The sequence below is a fragment of the Paroedura picta genome, chromosome 10 (assembly GCF_049243985.1).
Source record: "Paroedura picta isolate Pp20150507F chromosome 10, Ppicta_v3.0, whole genome shotgun sequence".
NCBI lineage: Eukaryota > Metazoa > Chordata > Lepidosauria > Squamata > Gekkonidae > Paroedura > Paroedura picta.
The window spans coordinates 70,862,995-70,883,153 of NC_135378.1; the positions used below are offsets into that span (position 1 = coordinate 70,862,995).

The 20,159-nt window shown below is 44.5% G+C and overlaps 1 protein-coding gene across 4 annotated transcripts in view; it reads left to right on the plus strand.

The window, feature by feature from the left end:
• Positions 1-353: 353 nt before the first annotated feature.
• The window catches only part of PPP3CA (protein phosphatase 3 catalytic subunit alpha), a 204,066-nt gene continuing 184,260 nt past the window's right edge, over positions 354-20,159 (plus strand). For 3 of the 4 annotated variants that reach the window (XM_077300773.1, XM_077300772.1, XM_077300774.1), the window contains exon 1: positions 355-1,012. In XM_077300773.1, the coding sequence (XP_077156888.1) occupies positions 955-1,012 (58 nt within the window). In that variant the 5' untranslated portion in view covers positions 355-954. Of the gene's footprint in view, positions 1,013-20,159 lie in introns of all 4 variants that reach the window. The other variant, XM_077300770.1, reaches the window with a different exon arrangement.

Genomic DNA, 20,159 nt, shown 5'->3' on the forward strand with positions numbered 1-20,159 from the left:
CCCTTTGCGCTGCCGCAATTTCGGCTTTGTTTCTCCGAGCAGCAACAGTGGGACTCCCCCTCCCCCCCAGGCGCGGTCTACCCAATCCCGAACCGGGCTGGCGCGCGTGGTGGCGAACACCTGAGAAAAGGGAAAGAGGGCGGGGGGGGGGAGGGAGAGAGTGAGGAGGCGGGAGAAGCGAGAGGCGTTTCAAGGGGGCGTCCGCTCCCTTGACAGTGATTGGCAGCTCGGCTGGAGCCAATGGCCGCGGCGCTGGCGCTTTGGGCGAGCGGGGCGGGCGAGGCTCCGTCGGCGAGGGTAGGCTGCGCCTCTGACTGGGTGCCGTTCTAGTGGCTGGGGCTGCGAGAGTGAAAGGAGAGACCCGGGAAGGCAGGAAGGGAGCGAGCGAGCGAGGCGGCGTCGGGAGAAGGAGAGGACGCGGAGGAGGCGGTGGCGGAAAGCCACGGATCCCGTGCAGCAGCAGCAGCAGTATTGGCGGCAGCAGGAGGAGGAGCTGGAGCAGCGGCGGCGGCTGCCCTGGGCTGTGGGCTCGCGCGTTCATGCTCGCCTTCTAGTCTCCCTTTCGCGAGCTTTCTTCTTCTTCTTTTTTAACTGCAGTTTTTCCTCTCCCCCCCTCCCCTCGGTTTACTCTCTTGGCCATTAATTCTAATAAAGGAGAGGCGTGATTGACATCCAGAAGGGGGGGAGGTAAAAAAAAAAAAATCCGGAGGAGGGAGGAGGAGCAGCGGCGGCGGCGGCACAGCAGAGAGGAAAGGAGCGGCGAGAGCGGCGGCGGCGGGCGAGAGGCGTCCAGTTGACCCGCAGCCGAGCCGAGCAGGACGCGGAGCCGTCGCGCGCTCGGTGGGGCTTGCTGCTGCCGCAGCCGCCGCCTTCAGCTTGGTGTGTGGCGCGCGCGAGGGAGACGAGAGCCGAGCCTCTGCCTTCCCCTCCGCCGCCCCTTCCAGGCTGCTGGAAATGTCGGAGCACAAGGCGCTGGATCCCAAGTTATCGACGACGGAGAGGGTGGTGAAAGGTAAGCGGCGGGCTCCCCTCCCCCTGGGCGCCTTGGACGGGGCGGCGGGCAGCGCAGGGGCGGCTGCGGTTGCCGAAGCGGCCAGACTTGTTGAGGGAGGGGGCGAGGCGGGGGAGGGGAGAGCAGGCCAGTTCTGCGGGGCCGGGCTCGGGGGTCCCTTTCTCTCGCCCCCTCGGCGCTCTCCCGTCGTTTCCTCCTGCTGCTGCTGCTGCTTTCTCGCGGTCTTGCCCGCTCGCTACATTGCAGCACTTTCCCTCCCTGCCTCCCTCCCTCCGCCTTGAGTGGCTGCACGCGGCTCGCGAGAGGCAGAGCGGGGCGGGGGAAGGAGGAGAAGGAAACCCCCCGCTTTGCGGCTGGAAGCTCCGGAGGAGGAGGGAGGAGGGAATCGCAGCAGATCTCCCTTTCCTTCCCTGCCCCCTTTCTCCAATGCCTTCCTTCGGGCATTTCCATCTCCCCTCCGCCCACCTTCGGGGGTGGGCGCAGCCGCCGCGGGATTCATGGCCCCAAATGCGTCCCAGCGCCCCCGCCCAGAGCGCCGTGGCCGTGGATGGCGCCCGGTTTTGACAGCTGGGGCTGCCCCCACCCCACACAGCCCACGCACACGCCATGGCTTTGCTCCCCCCCCCCTTTTCATGCTATCCAGCATGACAACGTGGAGGTGGCGGGTGATCTGCGGTGGGGGCGGCAGAGGGGAAGGCACGGGGGGGGGGTCCTTGCTGCTCCCTTTTGCACCCCCCTCCCTCGGTCTCTATTTCCAGGGGAGGGGCGCGGAATCCACCTGTGCAAGCGCCACTCTCCCGCCCCTCCTCCCCCTTTGTCTGGTTCTTCCCAGCCAGTGCGGATGTGGAAGCAGAGGTGAAGCTCTGCAGCAGCCGGGGATCCCGTCCTGGCACTGGCAGGGGCCGTGATACCTTTCAGGGGCGAGGAATGCAGGCGTTTTCGCCAGGGTCTCTCGGGGTTGAAAGGGAGGGCTGCAGAGGTGCCCCCACTACCATCCCTGCAGCAGCCAGAGCACAGCTCAGAACAATAAATAGTTTCTTTTCTGTATCCTCCCACCCCCACCCCAGTTTCTGCTAGTGATCTGCCTCGATTTGATATTAAACGATTTAGCAGACATATTTGGTCTGGGGCGTCCCAGGAGTGTGTGTATATCTGAGTGGGGTTTTTATGTTTGAAGAGAGCTTTTAAAGTGAGCTGGCTTCCCCCTATTTCTGCTTAGCTGCATGGTGGAAAAAGCTAAACATGGCTGAAAAACTACAGGTGAATGTGATTAATACCCAAGTCTTCCTGGCTCGATGCCATTTTCTTCCAAGTAAAGTGTGATTGGGGCGAGTGCCTTGCAGTCCCAATTCTAAACATGTTTACTTTTAACTGCAGGTTCTTCTAATGTCAATTTCCTCCCCAGTTTAGGAGTTCAGGATTGTCATGGGGGAGGGAATTAACTTCTTACTGAGACTGTTGGCAGCGATTCCATTGGATTTAATGATGCAAGATTCCACAGCTTGTATTCCTAAGTGCATTTCAAAGTGAAAGGCCTCTTGAAATTGGGGAGATTTGAATCAAAAGAAACATGCATAGATCAGTATCAAGAGTATGCTGATTATATAAATAGGTTTTGTAGGCCAGGTTGTTTAAAATACACTGTTGGAATACAAAATATAAATGGTGCATGGACATTTTTAAGCACGGAATGGGTGTTGTTTTAGTCTTCTATGCATCCTTAGAGTACAGTCCTAGATACCAGGAAAATATGAGGCCATTACCTTGTGCGGGCTTACCTGAGAGCAAGCCTCAGTGAATGTAATGGGATGTCCTTCCAAGTAAGCATGCAGTGGCATCAGGCTGTGACCTACCCAAAATATTTGGTGCATCATCTAATGATGCACATTTTGGTTTGTGTATGGTTGTCACAGTAGGTCAGATATGGAATGTGATTATGGCCTTGCATGTTAGTTTCTTTGCTTTTAGCAAAAATCTATAATGCTGTGAATTGTAGTTAGCTGGAGAGGTTTTAAGTGTTGTGAACAGTACCACGCAGTTCAGGAGTAAATTTCTTGGAAAAATATCTGGCAGTAAGGATGAGAATTGACTGCTTTATAGCATATAGATAGATAGATTTCTGCCTGTCTGCCTATGAAATTATAGGACTGCAATCTCAATGCACACTTACTTAGGAGTAATCTCTTTTAAGTTCAGTTGTAAACAAATTAATTATATGTAAGGTCCTATTACATCTTGGTCAAATGAACTCTGTAGTAAATTACTTGGGGCTTTGCAAAGAGTGATATGACATTGCAAAAAAAAGGTATAGAGGAAAAATGCTAACTTTTGTATCTAATAGTTCATTTTGCTTTCAAAAAGACATCTGTGTTCATGCCACACTCATAAGCACATGGCCTCCAGCTCTTCTAAGCTTTTGGTGCTATACCAAACATAATAAGAATGCCATAGTTTGTTAATCAAGTAATACCCTCGTCAACTTAATTTTTGACTCTTGCATGAAATATTACTCAAGGAAGTAAAGAGCATGAAGTAAATTGTGTTCAGCATCTTTATTCAGCTGACCCAAAGGGGTTGCGGGGTACATGTCAGCAATTTGTCATCATTAAGATAACAGAATAATTTAACCATTTCACTTTTTTAACCTGAGAATTTAACCAGATTTGAAGTATTAAACAGAGAGCCTAGGAGGAACAATCTGCACTAATGCTGATGGCTAATGCTATTAAATGACTTAACTTTCATTTTTACTGTTCTAATGCAAAACATGAAGATAAATTGGAGCCAGTCTCGCTGCCCTCATAATATATCAAATGCAATTTGTTAACCTTAAAATTCGTGGCTCAGTACTGAACAGACTAGTTTATATATGTGCATATCGCTCTCTGATCCTGTTCACGTTTATTCAAGAGGAAGTATCTATTTAATTTGGACTTCAGTATGGATAAGTTAATTTCTTTCTGTTTTAGATATCTTCCTGAAGATCTAATTTGGAATGCTTTTGCATATGTTAAACTGTACTTGGTTTATTTAAAAAACAAACAGGAACACATTTATGTTATTCTCTTCCCCCTACAGTTCTTATATGAATCATATTAACCTTATTAATGATGGCAAAAATAGATCTTGTATCAGGTCAGATATTAAGGACATAACGGGGGGAGAGATAAAAATCCGGTGCAATCCCAGTGTATTTTGGCTCCGATATTTTGGCAATCTCAGGAGAAAACTGCCCAGGAATTTGCCTGCTGCAGAAAGGTGGAAGTGTTAAGATATTGTTAATTTTTGATAATTCACAGTTACCCAGCAGAAGACTGGAGGTGTTTTGTTAAAACAGGAATTCATGTTTCAGTGTAACTTCTAGGTAGGCGCTATTATATAATTGCTAGTGGTGGGTTTGAGGGGGTGAAAAATACTTGCTTTCTCTAAGATTATGTTCCTGACACTCAGTGGATAACTTTGAAAGGTAGGTTATGTTCAGCACATAGCTAGGAAAGTAAAATGTTTTCATGTAGGGGTGTTTTGGATCTTTCTAATAGTGTTCTTATATATTGGTTACCATTTATATGGATTGTCATCTATGTACAATAGAGTGTTCCACATCTTATTAAATTATATTTTTAAATATACATTATTGGAGTGGTGGTACTGGGATAGATGATGGAGCAGGCAATCTCTAGTTTGCCTTATGGTTTCTTCATAGTTATTTTTGAACTTTTAAAAAGAAGACATCTTCAGAATTTGGTTATACAGTTACTCTTGCAGATCTTGCATGAAGGTGTTAGAAATATTGGATTTTTTTTTAAAGCAAAAATTAACCCCCTCCCAAATATATCCTCGGAGGGTCTAGAGCAGGGGTAGTCAACCTGTGGTCCTCCAGATGTCCATGGACTACAATTCTCATGAGCCCTACCAGCAGGGGCTCATGGGAATTGTAGTCCATGGACATCTGGAGGACCACAGGTTGACTATCCCTGCTCTAGAGTAAGGGGCAGAAGCATTGGAAGAGGATTATTTAATGGAGCAGTGGTTGTTCCATTTTAGTCATAAATCCCAACTATGTTAGTTGCAATTGTTCTGTAGGAATGCTGTTGAGGGTGGGGTGGGGTTGAGTGGGATGGAGCCCCTCTAAAGATACTGACATTTGTAATCACATTGCTGGGGTGCTGTGAAATCAGATTTCTATTTCATTTACCAAGAGTTGCTGTGGTTCAAGTCAACCAATGAAACTCATGATTTGGTGGGATAACCATGGTCTGAGCTTCTAAACATCCAATTATAATTTGTGTGCTTTTGGTTTTTTTTTCTGTATAATTTGTTCCATAAGTACACCAAGAAGAGAGGAATGGATCTGCCTGCAGTTCGAGTGGTTGTAGCTAAATCCAGTTTGTCAATTCAGTGACTGTACCGGTCCGTATTTAGCACAATGATTTGCCAAACCACTTTAGACCAAACCATGGTTGTGAATCTAATTCTCTGATAAGCTTTTTCAGTTGAGATATTTTGTTAAAGCTGCTATAACAGTGGTTTCACAATTACTTAGTGTGGTGTCTGGTTGGGCAAGGAGGTTTTTTAATAGTATTGGGCTTTGAAATAAAAGTATATGCAAGCAAAAAAATGACAGAAAATGTTGCTGCTTTCTTTGATTCTTTGCACTGTCATGGAAGCTTACATTTGGATGCATGTAGCTCTGAAATTTACCCTGGGAGAGAGAAACATTTCACTTTCGACTTTCTTTGAAACCACATGCAGTGGGTTGTTGGCTGACTGAATCATGACCATATATCTTGCCACATCACTAATTCTGCTAAGCAAGTGTGTTCCAATAGTTAAGAGAAGTTCTGAAGAAACAGCTCTGGATCAAGAACAATAGTCTCTTGCATCGTTTTCTTTGAGATCTGGCCACTCATGAATGTAATAAGATTTGAACCAGTGTTTGGCTTGTTACAGTAGTATGTACAAGGTGCTATGTTTTGCATTTTGATTTACACAAGTATTCAATTCAACCCAACCCAACATTCACAACAGTTATCTTGTAGCCCGTATTTCAGTAATGCTGATGGATCCAGCCAGTTGCTGCTCAGTCTCTCCCACTTTCCTTCTCCCTCATTGGATTTGTCCCATGATCCCCAACCTTTGTTGATGACCAATAGGGATCCACTGTTTTAAATCGTGGGAAAGTTGGCTGGATCTAACATCTTGGCACTGCAATTTAAGTCAGTGTGCCTTTAAAAGTGAGAGTATTAAAATACACTTTACTGAACTGTATAAGATAGCTCCAATAATCTGTTAGCCGCTAGTTTATCAGTTTTGCACACTGTCTGAATGTAGTGTAAGAACATCCTGAACTACACAGCAGATGGATTGGGGATGAGCTTTTAATATGTTCTTCCTCCGCCTTGCTGAAAGTCTGCACTTAAGTATTGCACACAGCCATTGGCTCAGCATTGATTCCGCAGCCTAGGTTGAGGCAGCTCTGAAGCAAAGAGTAAAGCTAGCTTGTGTTGTGGTTGAGTGTATATGGTGGGGTTGGTCCTGGCATGGCCACCCCTAAAAACACTTTATTGAGATAAAAGACTAGGCCTAGGTAGGCTACTGAGCAGAGCTGCTTAGGATTGCTTTCTTAAGCACTCGTCTGCTTGCCTTAAGGCTGATCTGGCTTTAATTGGGAAGACTTAGCAGAATTTGATGGCATCAAATTCTACTTCAGCCCTTAGAGTACATGGAGGATTCCCTGACTCATAAAAAGATGTGAAGATAGACCATATATCTCCCTTGCAAGAAAAGGTCAGGGTAATAAAAAAAACCAAGCCAAAACACCCAATGTAAACACAGAGTTGCTGAACTACTCCTGCCTCCCCGTAACATAAGCTCCCTGGACTCTTAGAGTACAAGGAAGTGCCCCCTCTTTTTTTTTGAGTCAGTCTGTTTTATGAGATCTTGAACTTTGGATGGCTATGTAAGGTACTTATCCTCTGGAATCAGCCACTCTGGAAATTCCAAGGTAGCATGACTGTACCACTTTCATAATTGCACCGTGCCTACATGGGGTGATTCGCCCTCCCTCCCAAGGTTTTTCTGTTTTGTTTATGTAAGCAAGTCAAAGAGAAGATGAATTTGTTTGGCCTGTTTTGTGGGATATGTCTTTGAGACAGGTTGAATTCAGACCAGCAAACTCCATTAGGTTATTTTGCATGCTTGCCAGTGAAAAAGATAAAATGCTTACCCTTGCGTGCAATGCCAGCAGACTAATGAGGAAGCTGTGTACTATCCTCTTAGTCCTGGATTCTACTTTGCTTGCCACTGCCAGGAGTCTTAAGGATTGTCTTTCCTGGTTCTAAACAATATAACTCAGGGGTAGTCAAACTGCGGCCCTCCAGATGTCCATGGACTACAATTCCCAGGAGCCCCTGCCAGCGTTTGCTGGCAGGGGCTCCTGGGAATTGTAGTCCATGGACATCTGGAGGGCCGCAGTTTGACTACCCCTGATATAACTGCTGAAGGGCTATACGATAGAGAGGCAGAAGAAGACCAACTGGGTAAGAGTCTGGAAAAGACAGCCCTTAGGCAGGGGTAGTCAACCTGTGGTTCTCCAGATGTTCATGGACAGCAATTCCCATGATCCCCTGCCAGCAAACGCTGGCATGGGCTCATGGAAATTGTAGTCCATGGACATCTGGAGGACCACAGATTGACTACCCCTGCCTTACAGTCCTGCTGTAACTGCACTTTTTCCAACTGTTGCTTACAGAATTGCCTGTGTTGTAGTTACAATTTGACTACAAAATTGCCCCTTAAAAAGCAGGCAAGTAACTTGTGGCTAACATAACCATGAAATGGAGTGCACCAGTGCAAAGAAAATGTGCTAATGGCCTTTTACAAAACATCCATACATTTTTTTTTACATAGTCAGAGTTAGTCCATTAAGATCCTGCTTGAATTCAAATAAGAGATGGTTGAAGGACAGTTTTTGAAGACATTTTGACCAGCATTAGAAAGCACCTCATCATCTCAAAAGGTGGCTAGATTTGTGCTTTGTTACTGTGTTGAAATGAGCTTGAGAATAATGTTTTATTATTATCCTGCTTTTTGAATCTCCGTCTGCATAAGTGTTCAGTGCAGTTATATTGCCCAATTCTTCCCCCTTCACCCCAGCTAATTTCTCATGTCACCTGGGTAATTCCTGCAGTTGTCCTTATGCTGCTGTGTTCTTTTTCTTTTTACCCCCTTTAACATAGAAACATGCTGTTCTGGGAATGTAAGAAAGGCCCATTAAAATTCACAACACTTGGCGCAAGCTTATTATTTGCCGTTAGAATTATCAGCTTGTTCTTAGTTGCAGAGAAATCAGTTGCTCCTTGACTGTTTTCCATTATTTCCTGTACGAGTAGTATTTCTAGGCACCGAAGTCACAAATTGCCCACTTCCTTATTGCTTGATGCATGCACAGAACAGTGATCCACTCCCACATCTAAGCACATTATGCAGATTAACTGCGGGCTTTTGGATTCCTCTAGCAAACCTTAAAACATAGTTTGTTTCTTTGGTCTTCTTCACTCTTTTCCTTTGTACTTAACATTAGGTGAAGAGTTCTAAAAGATTGTGCTTACTATTTTGTGATGTTGGGGTGGTTTTAATAAAATAAATTGCATTTTGGGTTTCCCCCAGGATCAACATGGTTACCTTCATTTTTCTCTCTGGATTAAGCTTCACTGAATCCCGTTGATTTTCATATGTATGTCCTTAGGGTACAATAGAGTAGTAGTAAGGAATAGCAGCATAAAATGATGCTTCTCAAAATGGGTTGAGGTCTACAAGGTAGCTCACCATGGTTTTGTAGTTAGAATCATAAAGTTGGGAGAGGCCACACAGGCCATCTAGTCCAACCCCCTGCTCAATGCAGGATCGGCCTAAAGTATCCAGGAGAAGTATCTTTCCAGCTGCTGCTTGATGACTGCCAGTGAAGGGGAGCTCAGCACCTCCTTAGCCAGCCAATTCCATTGCTGAACTACTCTGTGATACCCTGCCGCCGCCATATCGAGCTAGTAATGTCCTACATAGAGTTTAAGCCCATTACTGCGGGTCCTATCCTCTGCTGCTAACAGGAACCTTTCCCTGCCTCCTGTAAGCAACAGCCTTTCAAATACTTCAGGAGAGAATCACTCCCCTCTCAGCCTTCTATTCTCCATACTGAACATTCTCAAGTCCCTCAACCTTTCCTAATGGGGATTGGTCCCCAGGCCCCGGATAATCCTTGTCATTCTCCTCTGCACCCCCTCAATTTTGCCCATGTAATTTTTTGAAATTGAGTGCAGCATTCTGGCCAGGAGCTTTTGCCAGCTTTAGTACCTCTACTCTTCTCAGTAGGTATGGCGATCCACGGAGGAGCCAGCTGAGATGTTGCAGTTGTCATGGTAACTTCACTGGCTTGGCTAGGCCTGGAAGACTCATCATCCTTCCTCTTAGTAGAATTGTATGGTACACTGAGAAAGAGGGAAGTGAAGCTGCCAAGGCTGAAGAAGCCTACTGAAATATGATTATTTTGGTGGTAACCCTAGAATTCAGGCTAGTATCTCAAGCCTTGTTGGCACCAGCATTTCCCTATCAGCAGGCCTGAAACTCTCACTGAGAAACACAGACGAGAAGGATGCCAGAGATCTGTGGTCATTTGGAGTGTTCATTTGGAATGTTTGCTCTGTGTTATTGGTAAGGAGAACAACATGGCCCAGGCTAGCCCTGTCTTGTTGGAGCTCAGAAGCTAAGCAAGGTTGGCCCTGGTTAGTATTTGGATGGAAGACCATCAAGAAAGTCCAGGGTTGCTGCACTGAGACAGCCAATGGTAAACCACCCCTGAATGTCCCATGGGGTCACCATAAGTCAGCTGCAACCTGATTACACTTTTTTACCCCAAAGAAAGATCTGCTACCATTTCTCATGGGAGACCTCTGTGGAGTGAGATTGGAGAACAAAACTTGAAAAGGTACACCGTCTTACACAAAGAGATCCAAACTGCCAATCTCCAATCTGAGTTCACAGAATCATAGAGTTGGAAGGGGCCATACAGGCCATCTAGTCCAACCCGCTGCTCAACGCAGGATCAGCCCACAGCATCCTAAAGCATCCAAGAAAAGTGTGTATCCAACCTTTGCTTGAAGACTGCCAGTGAGGGGGAGCTCACCACCTCCTTAGGCAGCCTATTATCAGCTCTAACTTCTGTCAGGATAATAGCCAAAACTGAGCACATGCTTACCTGCAAAACTATGTATGTGCACTGTAAAGTATGTGAGATTCCTGCATTTTATGTCCATGGTGATGATGGAGAGCAAAGTGGAGTTCTTCTGCAGGTGTGTAATGCAAGGTTGAGTACATTTATCAGCAAATCATAGTTCAAGAAGTTTGAGAACTACAAGTTTAGGAACCCATTTGGGTACTCTTGAATATAATCAGGGGTTATTTCGTGCTGGACTGCTTGACTTCTACATCCTTCAAACTATTCTTATTACATTTAATTTTGGCTGGAAAAGAATAAAATCTATTGGTATCTGTTTTGTTTTGTTTTTTTTGCAGTTGCAGCACTTATATATTTAAGTATTTTTTATAGACATTAAGCTAGTAATTGGAAGTATGTCCTTAATGGTATTTAAGTGTTAAGTAACTTTATTCAAACATGCAAAAGTAAGCTTAGGGCTATGTTACATAGAAATCTTGTTGAAGCTACATTCATTGCTCTTCCATATCCTTCAAGAAATCTCATAAAAACAAATGAATGAAGCCACAGCTTGCAAAGGTGGATGCCACTTCAAGGAAGAATATACCGAGTATGTTATTTATGTGGTTACATGATTACATAATTTCTTTAAAAAAAAAAAAACAGCTTCTGCTTCTTATGGCAAACAGCTTCTGAGTTTTCAGTTACCTTTATAGAAAATGAAAGAACTACAAGAACTGTAGTTTTATAATGTGATGCGAATATGAGCAGAGAATTAAAATGCGTTGCTATTATCTTTAAAGCAAAACAAAATGAGATGAACAGCCTACCTGACTTGATTGGTCCTGTTTTCATGCCTGGTGCTACAAGCAAGAGTCCAGTAGTATCTTAAAGACTAAGGTAATTTGTGGCAGGGCATTAACTTTCAGATACCAGAAGAAGTCAACAGTGACTCTTGAAAGCTCATACCTTGCCACATATTTTGTCAGTCATTAAGGTGCTACTGGGCTCTTGCTCTTTTTTGCTGAATGATTACAGGCATTCATAGGGTTAAATCTAGTCAGTGGAAAGGGTGGTTCAGGGAGACCCTCCTCTTTCCTTTTTCCATCAGAGAAAAAGCTGGTTGGATGCAACTCATAATCTCTCTCCGTGCTGCCTCAAACCATGTGGATAAGGCAGGCCTCTGCATTTCCCTATAACTCCAAGCAATGAGGTGAGACCCTATACTACATTTTGGCTGCTTTTTAAATGATTGCCCTGAATCTCATACAGAGGGTACCACATGAGAGCAGATAAACTGTACCTTGTTCCTTTGTCTGAAATTGTCAGATAGTATAACCCCAGTATTAATGTAATCTCAATACCTTGGTTTGCTTTCTATTTACTGGGCCACTGAGTTTACTGGAGCATAGAATTGCAGATCAGTGTCTTCTCTCCCATGCAGATTAATCAACATCAAACCTATTAACACCTTTCCGCAGAGACATAACATGAAGCAGGTCTTCTCTTTAAGCAGGTCAACAAGGACATAACATGAAGCAGGTCTTCTCTTTAAGCAGGTCAGCAAGGTTATCTTTCTACAGAGGATTCTTTGCCTCCCCCTGGAGAGGCAGTAGATACGTTTTGCAGTGGTTTGAACTTTGTGGAATAAATCAGTGCTTTCTACTTTAAAAGGAGGGTAACTCTTGGATTTAGTCTAGCTGCCATTGGGAGGTTTTCATTCCTTGTCTTTAATTGACAACCCAGAAATGCACAATTATAAACACCTTCTAGATACCTGAGCAATCAAGCTGCTTCCCACAGAGACTGAAATAAGCATTAACAGAAGTTTGATCCTACTCCAGATGATCCTGTATCTATGCATGAATACACAGACATGCAAGGCTCGCTATCAGAAGTGAGGGTAGAGCCCCCATGACTTAGGCAAAGAAGATGAAGTCAACAAGGTCTTGAAGACTTTGTTCCCTTTGCAGTTTCTTCAGGGTAATGGTGTGAAACATAGGAGTTTTCCCCTGGATTCAGCTGCATTCTAGGGCTCCATAGCAATTTTGATCCCCTTTCAGACCCAGATTTCTGTCCACCTATCCTGAGAGGTCATGATCCCTGACGCCAACAGAGTCAATGAAGGACAGCTTGACCACTGATGCAAGCTAGAGAGGATGGAAAAGTCAGTTGCAAGGAGATATTCTTCCAGGGGATCTGGTCCAGATTGTTTTAAGTGTAAGTCTTCTGTAGCTTAGTGCTGTGCAACTTGTACTCTGATCTTTTCTGCCTGGGCTGAGGGACCATCATGTTCTAGCAAGACTTGACATCAGTTAGAAGGCCTGTTGAGCTGCCAAGATCTTTTCTGATTCACTGGGTAGAGAGACAGCTTTGTTTGGTCTCAGCATGTCAAGAGTAATCTGGATGCTAGAACTGTTAAAAGATAGATGAGACTCTCTAGGCACTGAACCAGGAAGTCTTCCTCTGGCTATCAAGATCTCTCATGCATCCCTCATCTCCAGGATTGTAGGAACAAAGAGAGCTCATCCTTACAGGTACAGATTAGTGGGAAATAGCCTGGAAATAGGCCTTACTCTACTGGAACAAAATCCTGTGGGCCAGTTGGGCATGGCAAAGTTAGGGCCAATCAGGTGCTGAGCAGGATGTTTTTGAACGAGGGATCTCATTTTCTGTATCTCTAGCTTATAACTATGGTGACTTGTGTGTAGAGACAGTGGTGACCTATACAGACACTGTTGTATAGGGATGGCGGTTGGAGGGCCAGTGCCCTTCAAAGCAGCTGATGCCTTCCTTCCCTCCCCCCTCTTTCTTTGTCTCTTTCTTCTTCCTGAACATTTCCAGCCTCCCACCCGGAATTTGGCAGTCCAGCTGGCTGCATATGGAGGTGGAGTCAGGAATCAACCCCAGCTCTTGAGCTTAAAGTCTGCTACTCTTTAACCATCACTGAGTGGGGAGCAGGGGAAGAGGTCACAGTGTAGATGTATGTGCTAGCGCCCGTTGGATTCCTGGGTGCAATGGGCTTTGTCCCTAGTAAAAGGTTGACAAGTAAAAGGCTTATGTTTGGAAGAAGAGTTGGTTCTTATATGCTGCTTTTTCTCTACCTGAAAGAGTCTCAAAGCAGCTTACGTTTGCCTTCCCTTTCCTCTCCCCACAAGAGACACCCTGTGAGGCTGAGAGCCCTGATATTACTGCTCGGTCAGAACAGCTTTATCAGTGCTGTGGAGCCCAAGGTCACCCAGCTGGTTGCACGTGGGGGAGCAGGGTATCAAACCCGGCTTGCCAGATTAGATGTCTGCACTCCTAACCACTACACCAAGCTGGCTCAGCAAGAAAGTATCTTTCCATACACTTATATTAACAAATCTATTGTTATTTTAATAAAGTTCTGTAAACATTTTGGTTTGCTTAGGCATTTTTATCCCATCCTGCTAAAATAGCTTTCAAAGTTGCTCACATAGTAAAAAAAAAAATCAAAGTTTGATCCATACACAAAACCAGTAGTAAATAAAAGTTAATCCGATTAGTTGGTTTGCTTATGCTTTTAACAATGCTAGTTGTAGACTTTATTCAGTTCTGAAAGGATTGTAAAGATAGGAGACACATTTCACTGGGAAGGGAGTTTTGCACTGATATAACATCTAGTACATTAATGATGAGGGCCTCTTGTGGCGCAGAGTGGTAAAGCAGCAGACATGCTGTCTGAAACTCTGACCGTGAGGCTGGGAGTTCAATCCCAGCAGCCGGCTCAAGGTTGACTCAGCCATCCATCCTTCTGAGGTTGGTAAAATGAGTACCCAGCTTGCTGGTGGGTAAAACGGTAATGACTGGGAAAGGCACTGGCAAACCACCCTGTATTGAGTCTGCCGTGAAAACACTAGAGAGCGTCACCCCAAGGGTCAGACATGACTCGGTGCTTGCACAGGGGGTACCTTTACCTTTACATTAATGATGCCCTGATCTGGATGGCCCAAGCTAGCCCGACCTCATCAAATCTCAGAGTCTAAGTAGGGTCAGTCAAGGAAATTCAATATCAAGGAAATTCAGAGTCACTATGCAGAATCATGCAATACCGCTGATCTGGACCGTTTATGCACTGGAGGTTTCATGCTGGGCTGCAGGCTGGAGTTTTAGGCGTGGCAGGTTGCCCCACCTCTTTCTGCACCCACGCAGGGGAGCTTTTGGCCCGGTGCGCCTCATCTGCCCCCGATTCTTGCCCCTGCAAGGGAACTGGGGCAGTGAAGTTCCCAGTGCGGAAACGGTCTAGGACCATTGGCTGCACCCTGATTGACCCCATTCTAACTTGGGCAGCCGGACACGTCACACCCCCCAGGCTAGTGATCTTCAGGACTGAGTGTATTTGAATATCCTATTTGAACTTGTTGTTGTTGTTATGTGCGAAGTCGTGTCCGACCCATCGCGACCCCATGGACAATGATCCTCCAGGCCTTCCTGTCCTCTACCATTCCCCGGAGTCCATTTAAGTTTGCACCTACTGCTTCAGTGACTCCATCCAGCCACCTCATTCTCTGTCGTCCCCTTCTTCTTTTGCCCTCGATCGCTCCCAGCATTAGGCTCTTCTCCAGGGAGTCCTTCCTTCTCATGAGGTGGCCAAAATATTTGAGTTTCATCTTCAGGATCTGGCCTTCTAAAGAGCAGTCAGGGCTGACCTCCTCTAGGACTGACCGGTTTGTTCGCCTTGCAGTCCAAGGGACTCGCAAGAGTCTTCTCCAGCACCAGAGTTCAAAAGCCTCAATTCTTTGACGCTTGGCCTTCCTTATGGTCCAACTTTCGCAGCCATACATTGCAACTGGGAAGACCATAGCCTTGACTAAACGCACTTTTGTTGGCAGGGTGATGTCTCTGCTTTTTAGGATGCTGTCTAGATTTGCCATAGCTTTCCTCCCCAGGAGCAAGCGTCTTTTAATTTCTTTGCTGCAGTCCCCATCTGCAGTGATCTTGGAGCCCAGGAAAATAAAATCTGTCACTATCTCCATTTCTTCCCCTTCTATTTGCCAGGAATTGAGAGGGCCGGATGCCATGATCTTTGTTTTCTTGATGTTGAGTTTCAAGCCAACTTTTGCACTCTCCTCCTTCACCCGCATCAACAGGCTCTTTAGTTCCTCTTCACTTTCTGCCATTAGAGTGGTATCATCTGCATATCTGAGGTTGTTGATATTTCTCCCTGCAATCTTGATCCCAATTTGTGACTCCTCTAATCCCGCATTTCTCATGATGTGCTCTGCATACAAGTTAAATAGGCAAGGCGACAGTATACAGCTATTTGAACTAAACATTGGCTTTCCATCATAATTCTATGACAATATGATGTCTGCTATAGCCTTGGTTCAGCTGTTTGCATTGTAGAGAGGAAGAAATATGCTATCCATACTATAGACAGTAAGTATGGGGGAGAAAACAGGGATGTCCCATCCTTTCTTAATCATTTGTATCAAGGTCTTTTGCTCATATGTAGCAAAATAAAAAATGTGGTTCTGTAGACTTTTGGAACAGTGGGTGACTGGGTACTTGAGATACTTCTGTGTTATCTAAAGTTGCTTTACATTGTTTCTTGTTGACAGAACAGGAAGCATGTGGAATAGTATCTTTGTGAGCTGACTTGTGTTGATCAAATCTCTGGCCTTCTGAAAAGCAACACTTAACGGGTATTTAAGTGATTCTTGTTTGTTGCAGTTTTTTAAATGGTAATTTTTTGAGGCTCTTGTTATTCATCTGAAATTATACTAACACTAGCTTCGAAGCCCATTCCTAAGGTGGCTTTGGGCCGCAGCTCACAGCCAAATCAAGTGGGGTGGGCGGGGGCTGGGCAGCTTGTTATCAGGGCCAGGACAGAGCTCCTTAGCAGGCAGTCAGCAGACCCAGCCTAGCAGGCCAAGAGGCCCTCGTTAGCAAGCCCTCCACCACAATCCTTTGCCCAGGGCCCTCTCCCCTTACCTGCTGCTGGCTCCAGGCACTGAGGCATCTGAGATCAAAGAGGCTAGAGTCCAGAGACAGATGGTTGGAGCTGCAGGAGCAGGGCCAATCAGGGCAAAGCTGGCTGCACCGTGATTGACCCTATTCTAACTTGGACAGCCGGACACGTCCCACCCCCCATGCTATTTCATAAATATATAGAGGAACAACAATGGATAAGGATTTTGTTTGATTGAGATTTGAGGGTGTTTTGAATTGGTAGAGCTCTCAGTATTAAAAATGCGGTAATTTAGGGTTTAGTTGTCTTTTAACATGTTCAAGCCATTTTGTTTGTACATGGGACATGGTTGGCCTATCCCAGGGTAGATCTCAAAATTTCAGGCTGGTATGACTTACATCAGATAACAAGATATGCTGTAAGTGTATTGAGTTCATTGAATATGTTCATCCTACACTATACCATTTTTTAAAATCTCTTTTTAATGATCCGCATACTGCAGCAGGAATAATAAAAATACTGTCGTCCTTGCTGTCTCATATTGAAACTTTTGATGTCACTACTTATCTACTGTTTTTCCTCTGAAGCTGAAATATTTCCCATCCAACTTTTTAAACATGGTACTTTGCATTTATTTTGAATCTGATAAAGGGGCTTTTTAAAGTATCACCATTCCCATATTAATTACTTTCCTGTGAGTGATTCCTGAACAGTTAAAATATTCTGTCTGTCTCTCTCTCTCTCTTTCTCACTCACTCTCTCTCTCTCTCTCTCTCTCTCTCTCTCACACACACACACACACACACACACACACACACACACCTATTCTTGGGTTTCACTTGTAGAGAAGAATGATCCCAAGAAGCTAGAGTAATATCTAAAGGGTTCCTCTGTTGTCAGCTTCCAACCACTGACCTAGCAATACTGTTATGTAGATGGCTTTAATAGATTCTTGCCAGGCTGCCAGTGTAGAGTTCCATCCCAGTTAACTTGCTTCTATGAGAACTTTGGAGTTAAAATGCCAAAAGGCAGCAATGTCTCTGAGTTGTGAATTCTTTTCCGTGACTTTGGGGATGGAAATGCCAATGCATGGCAATGACAAGCGAATATGTTGGTCTATGGCAGGGGTAGTCGAACTGTGGCCCTCCAGATGTCCATGGACTACAATTCCCAGGAGCCCCCTGCCAGCATTCGCTGGCAGGGGGCTCCTGGGAATTGTAGTCCATAGACATCTGGAGGGCCACAGTTCGACTACCCCTGGTCTATGGTGTAAGGGCATTTGAGACATGAAAATTGAATAAAAATTGCTTGGCATTTAAGAAAAATCCAGTGCACTGTACTAGCTCTGCATTTATTGTTGCAGCAAATATCCTCCTCTTCCCCCCCCCCCCGTTATATCTAGGGGCAGAAACCTTCCTCTCCTCTTGAACTTGGTAATAGTTTTCTCTGTGCTTTGTGATCCTTGCCTATCTTAGTCTGACTTGCCATCTGATTTTTGTGTTTCTTCGTGCAAACATAAATCACAGCATAAACATCTAAATGTTTCCACTAGAATGAAATTAAATAAGCACTTGTGATACTTCAAGTGCAATCCTACTCAGAATTAGTCTAGTCTGATCCCGTAGTTTCAGTAGGCTTTGACTGGATTAGCGCTGCATATTTTTGCATTTAGTTGCTATGACCTACTTCAGTTTATAGAATGAAGTCACCCCTAACTATGTAATATCTGTGGTATAGTTGGTGTGTATTTCTGTCTAGCCACATCATTTGAATGCAATAGATCAGGGGTAGTCAACCTGCGATCCTCCAGATCCACAGGTCCACAGGTTGACTACCCCTGCAATAGAAGGCTGTCTGCCTGTACTTGCAGTTTTTCAAATTGGCATGAGTATAAAAATTGGCATTAATTTCCTGGGATAGTTGCTTGGCCTTTTCCCCTGATTTGGAGGACAGATAACATTGGAGTTCTAGGGTGGATTAATTATGGTAGAATTCCATGTTTTAATTTGATTTGTGACATGGTAAAGACCCAATTTCAATGCAATTTCAATTTCAAATCTAAACTCTCCAACCTAAAATGTTGGTTGACCACCTTAGTTATAGCTGCAATAAATGATTTTACACTTAGCCAAGATGTTCTCATGACCAGGGATAATATTGTATTGCTAATTTATTCCTCTCCAAGCAGTGGGAATTTTGATGGAGTGAGTGCTGGGATGTTGCCTCTGATGATTCAGTAACCTTATAAGGCCTACAACAGTCATGAGTAAGTCACCCTGTGAGCTTGCCATAGAATATTATAAACACTTATTTCTGCTTTGTATCTGGAACTGTGCATGTTGTTGCCATTCAGATGCAAGACAACTCTTTACTTGAATAATGAATTATTTCTGGAAGAACATTAAAGCCATGAAGCCATCTCCTATGGTATTAAACTTGTTTACTTTGACATGGTACAGCCCATAATAATTCTTTGTTGATATTAAAGGTGCCATTGGACTCAATTTTTGGGGAGCAGCTCAATGACATGTTAACCTCCTCTCCTGCCGATTATGAAAGCTAAATCTGCAGCAGTTCTTTGGTGGTGGAAAGTCTTATATTGTAGCTATCCTATAGTGACCCCATTGGGTTTTCAAGATAGATGAACAGAATTGGTTTGCGTTGCCATCCTCTGCACAGCAATACTGGTCCTTCCTTGGTGGTCTCCCACCAATTTAGGAACCATAGCTGACTCCTAAGATCTGGCTAATACAGGGGTATACAAGGATGTGGGCTGTGCTTGATTTTGAGCCTTGTTTAAATACTGCAGCCATGGCTTAGGAACTCCCTTTACATTTCTCAGTCCCACATCAAGAGTGTAGTAGAGTCCTTGTATTTTCTCATATGACAGGGAAGTGCTTAGTTATGTTGTTTGCTCTCTTCTTCCCCTGCAGTCTGCTAGCAATATATGCATTATGGAAGTTACCTACAGGATTTGTGAAGCCCTGTAACATTTGGAAAATAGACTTAGAATAGTGGAGTCTTGCAGTGAGATCTATTGTTGTTGACCTACTAGATGAAGAGGTAGAGGCGATAAGCAGATATATCTTCTGAAGCAGGGGTAGTGTCTAGCCACATCATTTGAGTGCAATAGATCAGGGGTAGTCAACCTGTGGACCTCGAGATGTCCATGGACTACAATTCCCATAAGCCCCTGCCAGTGTTTGCTGGCAGGGCCTCATGGGAATTATAGTCCATAAACATCTGGAGGACCACAGGTTGACTACCCCTTTTCTGAAGGACACACATGGACCAGTTGGACTGGATGAAGAGGAATTTGTATTGGGATGCTTTGTGAATGACCAGAAGGTTTTGACGGGTATAGCTTTAAGGTAGTATTGTCAGTTTGATGAGTGCTGCAAAATGAGATATACACATGATGCACAGTGAGATGGGGTTTTGTTTTGAAACTGTTCAGTGTGCACAGGGTCAACAAAGCACATGTGTGTGCCTGTTGCATCCATCATATGTACATAGATGAAATACAATGTTTTTGAATGTTGGTTCTGATTTCAGCTGTAGTGTGGAATGTGTTGGCCTGTTAAAGCTGGCTACAGCAGAGCTGAAGGCAACAGATTATGATAAAGTTTCCTTTTGCAGGATTGAATGCATCTCTTCTAAATTTTAATGAAGCCATCTTTGGCAATGAAAACCCCCAAAAGAGCAGTGCCACAAAGCAAAATGGTGTTTAAAAAAAATCAAACCTTTTTGTGTCCTCTTATATGCAAAGTTTTTGTTGTTGTCTGTTTGTTGAAATGTGTTTAAGAGTGCTTCCCAAGAGGGTGGTCTGTTGACTTCAGTATTTGGGGTTTTATAACCAAATGTTACTTCTGAGTCAATGCTGCTTGTTTGCTTGCATTGTGATATCTCTGTATATATAGGCCAGAGTTGCAGCACTGAACAGCAAAGCTCCTTTTGTTGTTAATGCTGTAATATTGTGAAGTTTGAGCAATTTTTCTTTTGGAGAC